Source organism: Hyaena hyaena, unplaced genomic scaffold, assembly GCF_003009895.1.
Source record: "Hyaena hyaena isolate Hyena2069 unplaced genomic scaffold, ASM300989v1 scaffold_38, whole genome shotgun sequence".
Lineage (NCBI taxonomy): Eukaryota > Metazoa > Chordata > Mammalia > Carnivora > Hyaenidae > Hyaena > Hyaena hyaena.
The window spans coordinates 3,357,492-3,373,470 of record NW_024080670.1 but is presented as its reverse complement, the minus strand read 5'-3'; the positions used below and the strand labels follow the sequence as shown (position 1 = coordinate 3,373,470).

At 43.2% G+C, this 15,979-nt stretch overlaps 1 protein-coding gene across 4 annotated transcripts in view; it reads left to right on the top strand.

Annotated features, from left to right (window-relative positions):
* The window catches only part of NUP188 (nucleoporin 188), a 51,899-nt gene that overhangs the window by 21,653 nt on the left and 14,267 nt on the right, over window positions 1–15,979 (top strand). For all 4 annotated transcript variants that reach the window (XM_039229609.1, XM_039229608.1, XM_039229607.1 and 1 more), the window contains exons 9-22: window positions 2,998–3,209; window positions 4,671–4,785; window positions 5,421–5,621; window positions 6,530–6,619; window positions 9,164–9,229; window positions 10,204–10,323; window positions 10,822–10,948; window positions 12,064–12,216; window positions 12,386–12,512; window positions 12,718–12,805; window positions 12,897–12,973; window positions 13,552–13,666; window positions 15,126–15,246; window positions 15,374–15,440. In XM_039229609.1, the coding sequence (XP_039085540.1) occupies window positions 2,998–3,209; window positions 4,671–4,785; window positions 5,421–5,621; window positions 6,530–6,619; window positions 9,164–9,229; window positions 10,204–10,323; window positions 10,822–10,948; window positions 12,064–12,216; window positions 12,386–12,512; window positions 12,718–12,805; window positions 12,897–12,973; window positions 13,552–13,666; window positions 15,126–15,246; window positions 15,374–15,440 (1,679 nt within the window). The remainder of the gene's footprint in view (window positions 1–2,997; window positions 3,210–4,670; window positions 4,786–5,420; window positions 5,622–6,529; window positions 6,620–9,163; window positions 9,230–10,203; window positions 10,324–10,821; window positions 10,949–12,063; window positions 12,217–12,385; window positions 12,513–12,717; window positions 12,806–12,896; window positions 12,974–13,551; window positions 13,667–15,125; window positions 15,247–15,373; window positions 15,441–15,979) is intronic.

Genomic DNA, 15,979 nt, shown 5'->3' with positions numbered 1-15,979 from the left:
CCCCGAGAGTTGCCATGTTAATAATGTTATTAAGTCTTCCAGTCCATGAACCTGGTATATCTCTTCATTTATGTATGTCTTAATATTTACCCTAAATAAGGTTTTACTTTCAGTATTAACATATTACACATTTTTAAATGTATTCTTAAGTATTTTATTTTTTTAAATAGTTTCGGAAAATATTTCTGGTATTTTTCTTTAATCTTTTGTAATTTTTATTTTTCAAATTTTAGAGCATGCAAGTGGGGGAGGGAGCAGAGGGATAGAGAAAGAGAATCTTAAAAAGGCTCCACACTCAGTGCAGAGCCTGACACGGGGCTCTGTCTCATGACTGGAACATCATGACCTGAACTGAAATGTAGAGTCAGACACTTGGGGTGTCTGAGTGGCTCAGTCGGTTAAGTATCTGACTTCAGCTCAGGTAATGATCTCATGGTTTGTGAGTTCGAGTCCCTAGTCTGGGCTCTGTGCTGTCAGCACAGAGCCTACTTGAGAAACTTTGTCCTCTTTCCCTCTGCCCCTCTCCTGCTCATGTGTGCACGTGCGCATGCTTTTTCTCTCTCTCTGAAAAATAAATAAGCATTAAAAAAGAAGAGAGAATGGGACACTTAACTGACTGAGCCACCCAGGCGCCACACTCCTTTTCTAATTTTTTAAGATAGAAACTTAGATAGATTTTAGAACATTCCTAATAAATAACTGTAAATGTTGCTTTAAAAAAAATTTTTTTTTTAATGTTTTGTTTATTTCTGAGAGAGAGAGAGAGAGAGAGACAGTGTGAGCAGGGGAGGGTCAGAGAGAGAGGGAGATACAGAATCTGAAACAGGCTCCAGGCTCTGAGCTGGCTGACAACACAGAGCCCTACACAGGGCTCGAACCCACGAACCGTGAGATCATGACCTGAGCCAAAGTCGGACGCTGAACCGACTGAGACACCCAGGCGCCCCTAAATGTTGCCTTAAGTATTGCTTTTAGCTGTATCCTAAAAATTTAGTATGTTGGATTTTCACTATCATTCAGTTCAAAATAGTTTCTAATTTCCCTTGTGATTTTCTTTGACCCTTATATTATTTAGAGCATGTTGTTTAATTTCCAAACATTGGATGTTTTCATAGATATCTTACTGATTTTGTAATTTGACTCCATTATGATCAAAGAACATATTCTGTATCATTTTGATCTTTTATATTTTTTAAATACTTTATTTTTTATTTTAGAGAAAGGACATGAGTGAGCGGGCAGCAGAGAGGGGGAGAGAGAGAGAATCCCACATAGGCTCTCCACTGTCAATGAGGAGCCCAAAGTGGGCCCAAACTCACCTGAAGTGAGGCTTGAACAGAGTGTGAGATGACCTGAGCCAAAGTCGGATGCTTAACTGACTGAGACACCCTGGTGCCCCCATTCTGGTCTTTTAAAATTTACTGTCCCGTGGGCAATGGCCCATTATATGATCTATCCTGATGAATATACCATATACACATAAAAGAATGTGTATTTGGATGTAGTTGGGTGTGGTGGTGAGAAATACCAGTCAGGTCAAGATTGTTTAGATCTGTGGTTTTTCCAGTTATTTTTGTCTATTCGTTCTGTCAGTTGTACATTAATTTTATTTATTTATTTTAATTTTTTAGAGTATGGTTGGCACACAGTGTTACATAAGTTTCAGGTATACAGCATAGTGATTCAGCCTCTCTCCATGTTCCACTCTGCTTACCACAAGTGTCACTACCATCTGTTACCATACAATGTTATTATGATATCATTGACAATATTTTCTATTCTGTGCCGTTTATTCCCATGACTTAGTCATTGCATAACGGGAAGCCTGTATCTACCACTCCCTTTCACCCATTTTGCCCATTTCCCCACCCCCTCCCCTCTGGCAACCATCAGTTTGTCCTCTGTATTTACAGGTCTGATTTCTGCTTTTTGTATGTTTCTTCATTTGTTTTGTTTCTTAGTTTCCAAATATAAGTGAAATCACATGGGATTTGTCTCTGCTGTCCAACTTATTTCGCTCAGCGTAATACCTTCCAGGTCCATCCATGTTGTTGCACGTGGCAAGATCTCAGCCTTTTTGTGGCTGTGTAGTGTCCTATTGCACGTGCACACACATGAGCGTGTATGTACCACGTCCTCTTTATTCATCTATCATCTAAGAAGGACACTTAGTTTGCTTCTACTGTAAATAATGCTGCAGTAAACACAAGGGTGCATATATCTTTTTGAATTAGTGTTTCCAGTTTCTTTGGGTAAATAGCCAGTAATGGAATTATTGTATCATATGGTATTTTGTGTTTTTTTAATACTTTGAGGAAACTTGATACTGTTTTCCACGGTGGCTGTATCAATTTGGATTCCCACCAGTAGTGGTTCCTTTTTCTCTACATCTTCACCAACACTTGTTTGTACATCCAAGGGAGTGGGTTAAGGTAAATTATGGCCGAGCAAACAGATATGGCATTTCCATGTGGAAGAGTGCTATGCAATTTTAAAAAATAATGAGGGGGCTGGTAATGAAAAATAAGAAAATTCTTAATGTACTATTAGAGGAAATAATCTGTAAGATACATTGTTAAGTGAAAAGAGTAAGGTGCGGAGTAGTTTGTATAGTATATTTGGTTTAGAGATGGATGGTGCGTAGGTAGGTAGGTAGACAGGTAGACAGACAGACTATGGAATGAAAGAAGGAGTGAGAGAGTGTGTGGCGTGTCACTGGAAGGAAAGACAAACATGTCTGACAGTGGTTTCCTCTAGGGACAGGTTTGGATGACTGGGCAGTGGGACTTGTAAGGGGCAGACTTGTTTTGGTGTCACTTCCAAAATCTTTTTCTATGAACTTGTAATAGATCCTTACTATTTGGCAAAGAGGGGGAGATTTTGTTTTTTTACTCTATTCTTATATATGTATTATCTAATAAAATAACTTTGAAATATCTTAAATATGCTTTTAGATCTGACTTTATTTCTCCCCTTTTTCCTTTGTTGGTTGTGCAGACTGAGCGCCAGGTATCTCGCTGGTTTGTTCAGTGCCTTCGGGAACAGTCCATGCTGCTGGAAATTATTTTCCTTTATTACGCATACTTTGAGATGGCACCTAGTGACCTGTTGGCATTAACCAAGATGTTTAAAGAGCAAGGATTTGGTAGCAGGCAGACCAACAGGCACCTGGTGGAGGAGACCATGGACCCTTTCGTGGATAGGATTGGGTAAGTCTGTAGGGCTCGTACAGCATCTAGAACATTGATGTTCTGGTTCCTGTGAATGGGTGAGGGGAGAGTCCAGGTGTACTTTTCACTTAATAGGTAGGGAAACCGATGGGTGCACTTCACGTTCCCGGTCTTACAGGGAGTGAAGACTGAGACTGAGCAGGACGTGTTTTCTCAAAATACGTATTCCATTCTCGTCTTTTCCTATCTTCATTTAAGAGGTTCATCCATTCAACAAAAAGTGTGGTGAGAGTCGGTGGCAGGCCAGTGCAAATGCTAAGAAGACAATGACCAGGCAGATGTGTCCCCTGGCCTCTTTGAAGTCATCATCTGTGGACTTTGAATTTTATGGCAGTGAATGTATGAAAATATATTGTTGGTGGCTTTTTGACATAAATGGTATAAGCTTTTACAACTTAATTTTTCACATAACTGGATGTCCTAGAAGTCTTTTCACCTCAGAATGTTCTTCTTAGCTGCTGCGTATTAGTACATGATATGGATGTTTATTTCACGGTTCACCGATGGTAGGCAGTTAGCTCTTTTGGATATTTCAAACAGTGCTTATGAAGAACATTCTTTACAAGGCTCTCTGTGCATCTGGGCAAGTACGACTCTAAAATAAAAATCTAGAAATATAATTGTTGGGTTGAATGGTCTGTGCCTTTGTATTATAAAATATCTGTTGCCAAATTGTTCTCCACAAAGGCTATACCAATTTATCCTTCCACCGACAGCGGGAGGAAAGAACCAGTTTCCTCACAACCTTGCAAACCCTTGATATTATCTATCGTCCCCCCACGTTTGATCCCTTTAATGCACTGGTCTGCCTTTCCCTGGCTATCTGTGACGTGGAGTGTTTTCTTACCTGTTCTTGGTACAGCCTCTGGGCTGAGCTGCCTGTTTGCATCTGTGTCAGTGAGCAGGAGATTCAGCTGCATTTAACAAAAAGGATGATGTTACAGTGGGTAGAATGGATGTATGTCCACATTCTGAGACCTGTTTCCTCTGTAAACAAAGGTACACACCTGAGTGGTGAGATGGTTTATCTGGGTCAGATGTAATTGGTGCCTGTAAAAACTTCCAGTACTGGATCTGTGCTTTGGAAGGCACAAGCCCCACATGACTGTCAAGCACTTTAACTGTGGCTGGTCAAGGGACGCCCAGCTGGCTCAGTTGGTGGTGTGTGTGACTCTTGATCTTTATCATGAGTTTGAGTCCCATGTTGGTTAGAGAGGTTACTTAAATAAAACTTAAAAAAAAAATGTGGGTGGTCAAATTGAAGTGTGCTCAAAGTGTAAAATACATACTGGGTTTAGAAGACTTAGTGTGGAAAAAAATGCATTAAAAACCCATTAATAATTTTTTTGAAAAAAAATTTTTATTTTAAATTATATTTCACCTTCTTCTCCTTTGAGGTTTAGAGTAGAACACGTGCTCATGATACCATTTTCCTTTCAGCTACTTCAGTGCCCTTATCCTGGTGGAAGGCATGGATATTGAATCCTTGCATAAGTGTGCTTTGGATGACAGGAGGGAACTGCACCAGTTTGCCCAGGACGGGCTCATTTGTCAGGTGAACTTTGAACAGCTGCATTTCTCTTTGAAGACCGTTTGTAGTTAGGGGTATGTTTTTAACCCCTCAGCTGTACTGCCCCTTGAAATTTTCCTTGTGGAATTTGAGGTTCTACGTTGTTAAGTTAACTGGATCTGGAAGAAATCTTGGGTTTCGGTTATCTGCACATAGGGGATAGTTGAGTCTGTGAGAATGAGTGGCGTCACTCAGAGAGATGGCATCAGGACAAAAGAGGCCCAAGGACAGAATCTTGGAGCCTGTCTTCATTTGTGGAGCTTGTGCGAGAAGATCAAAGGGAAAGCATGTTGAGATGCGATGGTTAGATAGAAAATGGGGAAAGATCAGAGAAAGTGCAAGAAGGATTGGGAAATTTTCTAAAGAAAATTCCATTCGAACATGTATTTTATAATGTTATATTAGACCAATTGCAATCAGAAGAAAGCAAATATGGGCACATGGAAGAGTAGTGGAGGGGTTTATTAGTTAGGTGGCTGGGGGTGGGGAGGAGTACATACCTGAACGGGGCAAGGGGCCACTGGGCAGTTGGAAGACTTGCTACATGTGACAGAGGATCCCGTGGGGGGCTCTGACCCTTTGTTTTTAGTGACACGGGTTTTGTTTTTTCTTTTCATCAGGATATGGACCGTTTGATGTTGACCTTCGGGGACATTCCACACCATGCCCCAGTGCTTTTGGCCTGGGCTCTCCTCCGTCACACCCTGCATCCAGAAGAGACCGGCAGCGTTGTCCGGAAGATAGGCGGCACAGCCATCCAGATGAACGTATTTCAGTACTTGACTCGACTGCTCCGCTCGCTGGCCAGTGGGGGAAATGATGTGAGGCTCGGGCTGTTGGCGTGTGGGCATGAGATGGGCAGAGCGCAGGGCAGAAGCTCGTTCACTGGTGACGATAGCAGTAATGACGGTTGTGGTGGTGATGTGGGTGATGATGATGATGTCTCTAGCTCTGTAGGGCATCTGGTGTGACTAGACACTGTGCTCAGCGCTTTCTATACGTTGCTTTATTTCATCCTTATGGCACTTAGGAATTTTCATCCTGTTTTACATATTAAGAAATTGAGACTCAGGGAGATGTAACCTGTCCACAAGAACAATAACCACCAGTGAGTGGCAGGTACAGTTTGAACCCGCGGTCTCTGCCTCTGCCTCTGCCTGCCATTACGGGAGACTGTGTCAGTACAGTAATCTGGAAGATAGCTTTGGCCACATTGACTGGAAAAATCTTTTTTGGGAGCTTCCTCATCCACCTCTAGCGGGAGATCAGCCGTTCCCTTGAGGCTGGAGTTTGGGCTTAATTTCAGAGGCACTGGTGTCAGCTTGTGCTGACGTGCTAACGGGAACCCTCGGCCGGCAGACACTGCTGGCTGGCATTGGTTCATTTATCTTGGTGACAGTTCAGGCTGCTGCATTCGTACCAGCACATTGAGACCCTTTATCCTGTTTTCTAGATTGGGTGTGGTTTTCTTCCCCACGGAAACTGATCCATTTTAAAAATGGTTCCGTTTTGATTTTATTCTTGGCTGTGTGTAATATTTATGGTTCCTGCTTTTTCATTTCTCCCCTCATCTTCCTGACCTTGGGACTAAATTAGGGAAATTATAAAGCTTTGGGTTCCCTCATTCGTTTACAGAGACCATATTAATGTGCTAGGATTATGCTGAAGCTGGGGGAAGGGTTTTATTATTCAGAATTGTTCACCGACTCCTTTGCTGTTGCCATTGCAGTGCACCACCAGCACTGCATGCATGTGTGTGTACGGACTGCTGTCTTTCGTCCTCACCTCGCTGGAGCTGCACACGCTGGGCAACCAGCAGGTCAGTACCTGGCTCTTGCGGGGCTGTCTACACTTTCTGGCGCAGCAGTCATGTCCCTGAGATACCCCTTTGGAACTGATATCACACCCACCCACATACCTCTGGTGTTCATTTGGTTGTTGCTGTTTGTTTCCACTTACTGTATTATACGTGATACATATTAATGATAGAAAAATCAGAAGGTGCTGATAAGAAGAAAAAAGTGTAATCCCACCACACAGGACAACTTCTGTTAATATTGTGATGCGTTCCCTTCTAAACATTTTCTGCACATATATGTTAAAAGTATAACCATTCTTCTCTAAAAAATGGAATCACAATGTATATACTGCTTTGTAATCCTCATTTTGAGATTATACATCAGTCCCAGACATCTGTGGGTGCTAATAAAATATTCTTCTGTAATATTTTTAAAACGTGAACATTTCAAAGTTAACAGACTCCTAAACAATCCTATTACCAGCTTCCAAATTATCAACTCACAGCAGATCTTGGTGGTCTTTCCTGCCTTGTTTCTTTTAAAGCAAATCCCTGACATAGTTTTCAACTATGAATTTTCGATGAGCCAGAATAGGAGCTAGTAAAACTTTGGTACCACAGCTAACAAGCCGTATCTTTACATATCATATCAGGGTTTAAATTTCTAGTTAGCTTGTAAATGTCATAGATTTGTTACAAGTTTGTGTGTTTGGATCAGGATCTAAATGAATAAGGTCCACACATTATGGGTTGATAACTCTGCCTAGTTTAGTGCTGTGCACTGTAGTGGACCCAGGCCACATCATTGTCTAGATATTGATGGTCTAGAAACCATTAGTTCCTAGGAGTTACAAAATGGCACTATTGTATCTTTCTTATTTATTGATTGGAGCATTGCTATAAAAAATTTGTTTCAAAATATATGCAAATATTAGATCATTATGTTGTACACATAAAACTAATGTAATGTTATATGTCAATTATACCTCAAAAATTTTTTGCTTTCCTTAGCTATCCGATACTCTGATATAGAGTACTGTACAGGTTTGTTTTCCCATATTTACAAGTTTTCCCTACCATTCTGCGAAGGTGGCTAATGAGGTTTTCAAATTTTTGTATGTCATTGTTGGGGCGCCTGGGTGGCTTAGTCGGTTAAGCGTCCGACTTTCGCTTAGGTCATGATCTCGCGGTTCGTGGGTTCGGGCCCCGCGTCGGGCTCTGTGCTGACTGCCGGCTCAGAGCCTGGAGCCTGTTTCAGTCTGTGACTCCATCTCTCTCTGACCCTCCCCTGCTCACGCTGTCTCTCTCTCTCTCTCCTAGAAATAAATAAAACGTTAAAAAAAAAAAAATTTTGTATGTCATTGTGAACTCATGGGCATAAATGTGTTAGCTGTGTTTTATTTATTTTTTTTTTTTTAATTTATTTCTAGGAGAGAGAGAGAGACAGCGTGAGCAGGGGAGGGTCAGAGAGAGAGGGAGTCACAGACTGAAACAGGCTCCAGGCTCCGAGCTGGCAGTCAGCACAGAGCCCGACGCGGGGCTCGAACCCACGAACCGCGAGATCATGACCTAAGCGAAAGTCGGACGCTTAACCGACTAAGCCACCCAGGCGCCCCTGTTAGCTGTGTTTTAATCCACTGCAGTTGCTATTCTTGGGCTCAAATTGCCCACCTTTGGCCAGTAAGAATTCTTGGAGAAGAGCCTCTCAATCTCTCTGGCACTGTTCCTACGTAGTTTGGTAGCTTGTTGCTTTCTGGTACGACACGCTGTTGTAGAATTATCTTGTAGGATTATCTTATAGGATTCTCACCCCAGACCTGGAATCCGCCGTTTCTCCAACGAAGCCTGATTCCTTTCAGGGGAGAGTGCTGTTTGAGGAGTTCTTTATAACTAAGTCATTGTATTCATTTTTTAATGGCTTGTTTTGGAAATTGAAGGAATTGGTGAAGTTGCAGAAAATGAAACTTTCTTACCATTAGAAGAGAAATTGGTGTTTATTGGGAGACTCCATTTCCAAAGTTCCAGGGGTATAGAATGAACTTTGCATCCTTTGCCAAAATTCTGGTCACATGTGGACCCCAGTGTATGTACCTGGAGGACTGGTATTAACATAGCAAGGCTGTAAGAGTCCTGGCACTTGGGTTTTTTAAAGAAATCGTTCCCAGTGTGTGCCAAGCTCTGTGCTAGGTGCTGAGGATTAAAAACTTGAAAAGGCACTGCTGCCCTCTAGGAGAACAGTTCAGCCTACTTACACCTCACCTTTACTAGCACCTTAACGCTGACAGTTTTCAGTCCGCCGTATTCCATCCTCACAGCAGTACTGTGAAGCAGATAATACTGTCGCCGTTTTACAGATAAAGATTTTGAAGTTCAGAGAGGTTCGCTTGTCTGACACAGCACAACAGGTGCAGTGTACACCCTAGATGGAGTGTAATCTTTTCAAACCCACGGTTCTTTCTGACCTACTATGTGGAAGTATTGTTCTTATTTGAACAAAATACAGTAAAAAGATGTGACTGCTTCAACTACGGAAAATAAGTTATTTTCTTCCCCTTCCCCCAACAGGATGTAATTGACACAGCATGTGAAGTCTTGGCAGACCCTTCTCTTCCGGAACTGTTCTGGGGAACAGTAAGTGTGTCAGAGGGAATTATGCTAAAAGATACTCTTGTAGTAAAAGGATCGTCAGGCACTTAGTTTGTGATAGGTCTGATATTAACCATTTGTGTCATTTTGCCTTTACTCTTTACAGAAATCTATAAAGTAGATAGAATTATCACCATTTTGCATATGAGGAAAGGTGATGCTCAGAGATATGAAGAGACTTGCCTAAGGTCACACAGCTAGATAAACAGCCAGCATGAGGAAGCAGTTCTGGCTGACTGGAGTCATGAGTCTGTATTATTAACCAGCCTGTTCTCTATCCTGCCCACCACGTCTTTTTTCACATTGTTAGTCTCAGGCACCAGTATTGCAGTAACTCTTGAACATGCTACTGGGGGATTAGAACTCTGAGTTTTCGGAATATAATAAGTGGTTAGATAAGAATTTGGCTTCAGAGAGAACAGCTTGTCACCAGTACAGTGGCTTAGCATTAACAGCAGCCTGAAGCCCCAGGGCCCAGCTGATGGATAAATCTGTTCTCTTTTGTACTGGGACTTGACTGATATGCCTGTACGTCTTACCTCTTCTTCCTGAGCCACTCTCCAGTCTCGAACAGTGTTCCTGGGAGAAGGTGGCATGAAACGATATTTAGATTAAGGATCTGTTACGTGTGTGTGGTGGCCAAATGCTAACATTTTATTGGGTGCTTTTCACATTATTGGAAACGTCTCCTGCAATGCTGGATAGCACTGTCTTCCTGTTGGGGGATGGCCAGGAAAGGGTCACTGGAGGCAGTGGTAGTCTGTTCTCAGGTCCTGATAAATCTGAGGTTGAAAGCCATTCTCAGTGGAATCATGGAAGTCTTAAATTGTCAGGGAGGGGTGATGTCTGCCTGAAGGAAAGCACTGGTTTTAGGTTTTCTTATGATAGCTGGGCAGTTTGGAGCTGTGTTAATTCATGGATAGTGTTGAAGGTCAATGATTTCTCTTCTTCCACCACAGGAGCCAACCTCTGGGCTCGGGATCATTCTGGACAGTGTATGTGGGATGTTTCCTCATCTCCTCTCCCCACTCCTGCAGTTGCTACGAGCCCTTGTATCAGGGAAGTCCACAGCCAAAAAGGTATGTTGTTCAGTTAGATGCTTGGATTCAGACTGTGGGAGAGATTTTGGGAAGATGCCACTGCCATGGCAAGAATTAGTCTGAAGTTGAATGAGCAGTGCCAGAGATGGTGCCTCAGTTCTCTAAATTAAGTACCTACCGCAGATACTGAGTGGGACACGGTGTACAGTTCCTAACTGTCTCATTGGAGAGAATAACAATAGATACAAGGAGGAAATAACTGATATGGCCGTGCAGTAAATGTCATCTGAGTGCTAAAGACCTGCTCTTGAGGAGAGTCAGCGGTCTGTGGAGTGAGGGGCCTTGAGCGAAGTGTGAAAACATGCGGAGGGTTGGCAAGGAGCCTAGAGGCAATTCTAAGAAGAGTCACGGTGGCAGGTTTGTGAGAAGTTTGAGAGTCAGACACAGTCTGACTGAAAGAGTAGAATAGCAGATGTGGGTCCCCTTAGGTGTCCCCAAAGTTAGCACGTGGCTGGAGTGTTTTCTCTGTGTTGGCAGGTGTATAGTTTCTTGGATAAGATGTCTTTCTACAATGAACTTTACAAGCACAAGCCCCACGATGTGATCTCCCATGAAGATGGAACTCTCTGGCGGAGGCAAACGTCAAAACTCCTATACCCTCTTGGTGAGATGGAGATACCCTGGCTCAGGAGCCACTTATCCTGAGCTTTGTTTAGACTTCAGTGCTGCTGTTTCATCTGTTTCATGCAAGCTGCCTTTAAAGCAGCTCTTTCTCGGGTTCCAGGGTGGCTCAGTTGGTTAAGTGTCCGACTTCAGCTCTGGTCATGATCTCATGGTTCATGGGTTCCAGCCCCATGTCAGGCTCTGTGCTGACAGCTAGCTCAGAGCCTAGAGCCTGCTTCTGATTCCGTGTCTCCCTCTATCTCTGACCCTCCCCTGCTCACTCTGTCTGTCTGTCTGTGTCTCAAAAATAAATTAATTAATTAAAAACACTAAAAAAAAAAGCAACTCCTTCTCCACTGTGCTTGTTGAGAAATTATTTGCCCATTTCTCACTTTTTTATATCATTAGATTGACCTGAGCCGAAATCAAGAGTCAGATGCCCAACTGACAGAGCAACCCAGATGCCCCAGATTATTTTATTTCAAAAATAACGGGTGTTCATTGTAACAAGAGAAACAGCACAGATATACATTTTACAAAGTTCATCTGTTCAGACTTGACTGTCAGAGAGTCAGTGCTAAGAGCTGGTGTGTGTCCTTGTGCACACTGCATACTCTCATAGATTGATTTTTGTAAGTTGGTGTTCTTATATGTGGATTTGACTCATTCTCTTTTAGTAACTACAGAATTATTCTAGATGTTCCATAATTTTGTATCTTTTCCTTCTAAAGGACATGTAGCACTACAAACAATGCTCCTTTGGGTACTTGTACTTTTATATATGGGTGTTTTTATTTTTAGTGCATAGAGTCCTCAAACTGGGGTTGTCTGGTAAAAGGGCATATATGGTAACAATTTTAAATATTTGTCCACCAACAGATGAAATAGATCAGCAAAATGTGTTATATTTACAGTGGGATATTACTCAGCCTTGAAAGGAAAGGGAATTCTGACACATATGCTATATACATGGGTGAACCCCGCATAGCAGTGTTAGCTAGTGGGATGAGAGTCTGTCCATCTCTGTGTGACTAAGTATTGTTGTCTGGTGTAGGAGTCACTCTTCCCTATGATATCCCTGGATATTAGACTGACTTCTCTTCCTCTCTTCCTTAGGGGGTCAGACCAACCTTCGCATTCCTCAGGGCACAGTAGGCCAAGTGGTGCTGGATGACAGGGCTTACCTGGTGCGCTGGGAGTACTCTTATAGTAGCTGGACCCTCTTTACCTGCGAGATTGAAATGCTATTGCATGTTGTTTCCACTGCAGGTGAGGTCAGCCTGGGGGCATATGACTGGGGAAGAAAAACAGGCATGCTTTGTTGGGGGACAGAGAGTCTCGATAAAATTCAGAACCGTCCAGACTGGGATTGGTGTAGTGTTTATCTGGGAGACTGTTCATTAATCTTAAAGAAACTGCTTGCTCTCTTTCCCCTCAGATGTGATCCAGCACTGCCAGCGGGTCAGACCCATCATTGATCTGGTCCATAAGGTCATCAGCACAGATCTGTCCATAGCAGACTGTCTGCTGCCCATCACATCCCGCATCTACATGCTGCTCCAGCGGTAGGCATCAGCTCACACGTGCCCCGGGTTAAAGTCCACACTTGTGCCTCTGTGGGAAGCCCTGGTGTGATGCTATCCCCAGCTGAGGGCTTTCCTGTTTTTCCATTACTGAGAGGAGGGACTTGGGCAGAGAGAGCTGGAAAATATCTGTGGTGGAACACGTCGTATTCATCTTACTGAGTACAGTGCACTGTTCTCCAACCAGGCTAACGACAGTGATCTCTCCACCGGTGGATGTCATTGCTTCTTGTGTCAATTGCTTGACTGTTTTGGCTTCCCGGAACCCTGCAAAGGTGAGACACACCAATTCTTCAGAATAGCCAAAGGATGTTGCGCTTGGTTTATACCTGGACGTAGGAACGCTGAGCTCTTTTTCCTTCTCAGGTCTGGACTGATCTTCGTCACACAGGCTTTTTACCATTCGTGGCCCACCAGGTCTCCAGCATGAGTCAGATGATCAGGTGAGCCAGCTTTTGGGTTGGGTAGAGCGTCTTCCCCAGAGTACCATCTACGTTTCGGGTCCAGGCTGGCTACGTTACTGTTGGAGAAGCTTCCCAATGGGTGTATTTCTCATGCAGCAGCAACCAGCCAAGGTACATGGGAGTTAGCTTTCTAGGTTGGAGAATCCAGAGCTGTCTGGATCCAGAAACTTGGCTTTCCTTTCCTCAGCTGTAGTCACTCTGTACTTTTCTTTGTTTCATGGCTTTTCGAACTTGCCTGGTAGGACAATTATTTATACACAGGCTCCATTTTCCTACTTGAGCAGTTGCTCCTTGCCCTCTCCTGCTTATTAGACAACGATATTTTCATGATGTTTATTTGACTTTTTTTAACTTTAAACCTCTTGAGGTTGTACGTGTATAAAATACTTTCTTAACTTTCACCTTGGCTATAAAATACCCTGGATTTGATTCACTCTTTTGTAGAGCTTTCGTAAGTTAGGCCCAAGCCATCTAGATACTAAGAATGCTCTGTGATTAGTTTCTTGAAACCTTGAGATTGCCCCATGCTGATTCACTCTGCCTCCCTTTCTCCCCAGTGCCGAGGGCATGAATGCTGGAGGGTACGGAAGCCTCTTGATGAACAGTGAGCAGCCCCAGGGCGAGTATGGGGTCACTGTTGCCTTTCTCCGTTTGATCACCACACTTGTCAAGGTAAAAGCTATTCAGATGGAATCATCTGAACTAGCTTCTCTCCTACTGAAGCCCTTGTCTTTGGGCACAACAGTTGCCCTGACGTTCTGGTGTTAATAGTTTCTCTGTATAGAGTATTTACTATGTGCCAGATTCTACAGCAGGTACTTTATCTGTGTTAATTAATTAATTAAAAATTTAAAGTTTATTTAAATAAAAAATAAAATATTTTATTAAAAAAACAATTTAATTAATTAATTAAAAATTTAAAGTTTATTTATTTTCAGAGAGAGTGCTCAGTGGGGTAGGGGCAGATAGAGAGGGAGAGAGAATCTCTTCCCAAGCAGGTTCCGCACTGTCAGTGCAGAGCCCAATGCTGGGCTTGAAATCGGGAGCTGTGAAATCATGACTTGAGCCGAAATCAAGAGTTGGATGCTTAAGTGACTCAGCCATCCAGGCACCCCTGTTAGTTTATTTAATATTCAGAGGCAGGATGGTATGATGTGGTGACTGTCAAGCTATTTTCACTGTAGCCCAGGGCAATACATACATGTTATATAACCGCCCAGTATACGTGTGTGCGTATACGTGTGTGTGTGTGTATACACGTGTGTATACGTACTCCTGAAGGAAAGTTTCATAATTCATAATTCAGCACTTCTCTAACAATGCAAAAGGCACTCTGGTATTTTCTAACAAGCTGACTTTACAATCCACTAATGGATCACGACTCAGTTGGAAAAATACTGTTGTAGCTTAGATTTTGGAGACAGACAGAATTAGGTGGGCATGTCAGGTTGACCACTTACTAGCTGCATTGGGCTTGGACAAACAGGGAATTTCTTAGAAACTTTGTAAAAAAGGAGTAATAATAAAATCGTCTCTCCTCCTTGGAATTGTTGAGAGGGCCATACACAGGAAGCACTCAGCCCATTTCCTGCCTACAAGAACCAATGAGTGAATGAATGAATGCTTAAAAAGGTAGAAACGGTCCAGAGATAGAGATACAGCTATGTTAATACATAAGTAAAGAATCCCCATTTTTAAGGTGAGGAGACTGTATATTAAGACAAAGAATTGTGAGTAGGAGAGCTCCTTTCCGGTGTCCAGTGATGGGGGGAAGTGAGGTGGGTGGCTGGCATCTTGACAGTGAAATCGGCATTCCCCATTCCTGGCACTCCTACGTCCTTCATGTTTATGGTTGGTACCTCTTCTTTGCCAGATTTAACCTTCCTCTGTCTCCTTCATGGAGGTGCCTTCTGTGACATTGGGACATTGTCTTTTTAAGTCTTTTTTTTCTATTTCAAAGAAACCCACACAGCTTGGACCCAGTTGAACTAGAGTGTTCTGATTTTTTCCCCCTTACTGATGGCCAGGGTTTGCCTAGATTTCCTTTGGACCTGTGGTTTTGGAGTTAAATCTCTGATAGCTGAATGACTTCCTTAAATGGTTTAAGCCCTTACAGCATGGCTTCTCGTAGGGGCAGCTTGGGAGTACCCAGAGCCAAGGGCTGGCGCCCTGTGTCATGTTTGTGCTGAAGGAGATGCTTCCCGGCTACCACAAGTGGCGCTACAACACCCACGGTGTGAGGGAGCAGATTGGTAAGGGATGCGCCAGCAGGGAAGGCCTGAGCAACTCCCGGCTCCCTGCAGGTCTTGTCTTTCCCCTTCTCGGCACGAGGGTCATCACACAATGCCACATAATTCCTGTGTCTTTTCCGGAGTCCAGGTTGCCTGATCCTGGAGCTGATTCATGCGATACTGAACCTGTGCCACGAGGCAGACCTGCACAGCAGGTACGGGGGGGCGGGGGGGGGTGCCCAAGCCGGGTGCTCTTGGAGGCTGCCGCTCCCCAGGGGAAGACACAGGTGCTTCTGCTGTGCGGAGCCATCTCTTCCTTCCAGAGAATTCGGCTGGGCTGAGCCCAGAGCTCAGTACTCTGGAGGTTCTGATTTGCTCTCCACTGGACCGTATCCTTTCTCCCTATGGGTCGAGAAGAGCAAATGAAGTGGGAATGAGATTGTACGCACACACACACACACACACACAAATTATTTTTTATGATCTTTACAAAAGTTACACATATTCATTAGGAAAATAGTGAAAGTGCCCTTCCTAAACCTGTTTCCCAGAGTTGACTATGAAGTTCGTGTGTATTCTACTAGGTGTTTTTCCCTGCTTGTACTAACTGCTCTATAATTTTATGTCCCCGCCACTTCATATAGATCTGTCTTGTTTTAATGGTTCCATGCATTCCATTGTATGGATTAATCATGACTTATTTCAGTAAATATATCCATTAGTCATTAGGACATTTCGATAGCTTCTCTGGGTT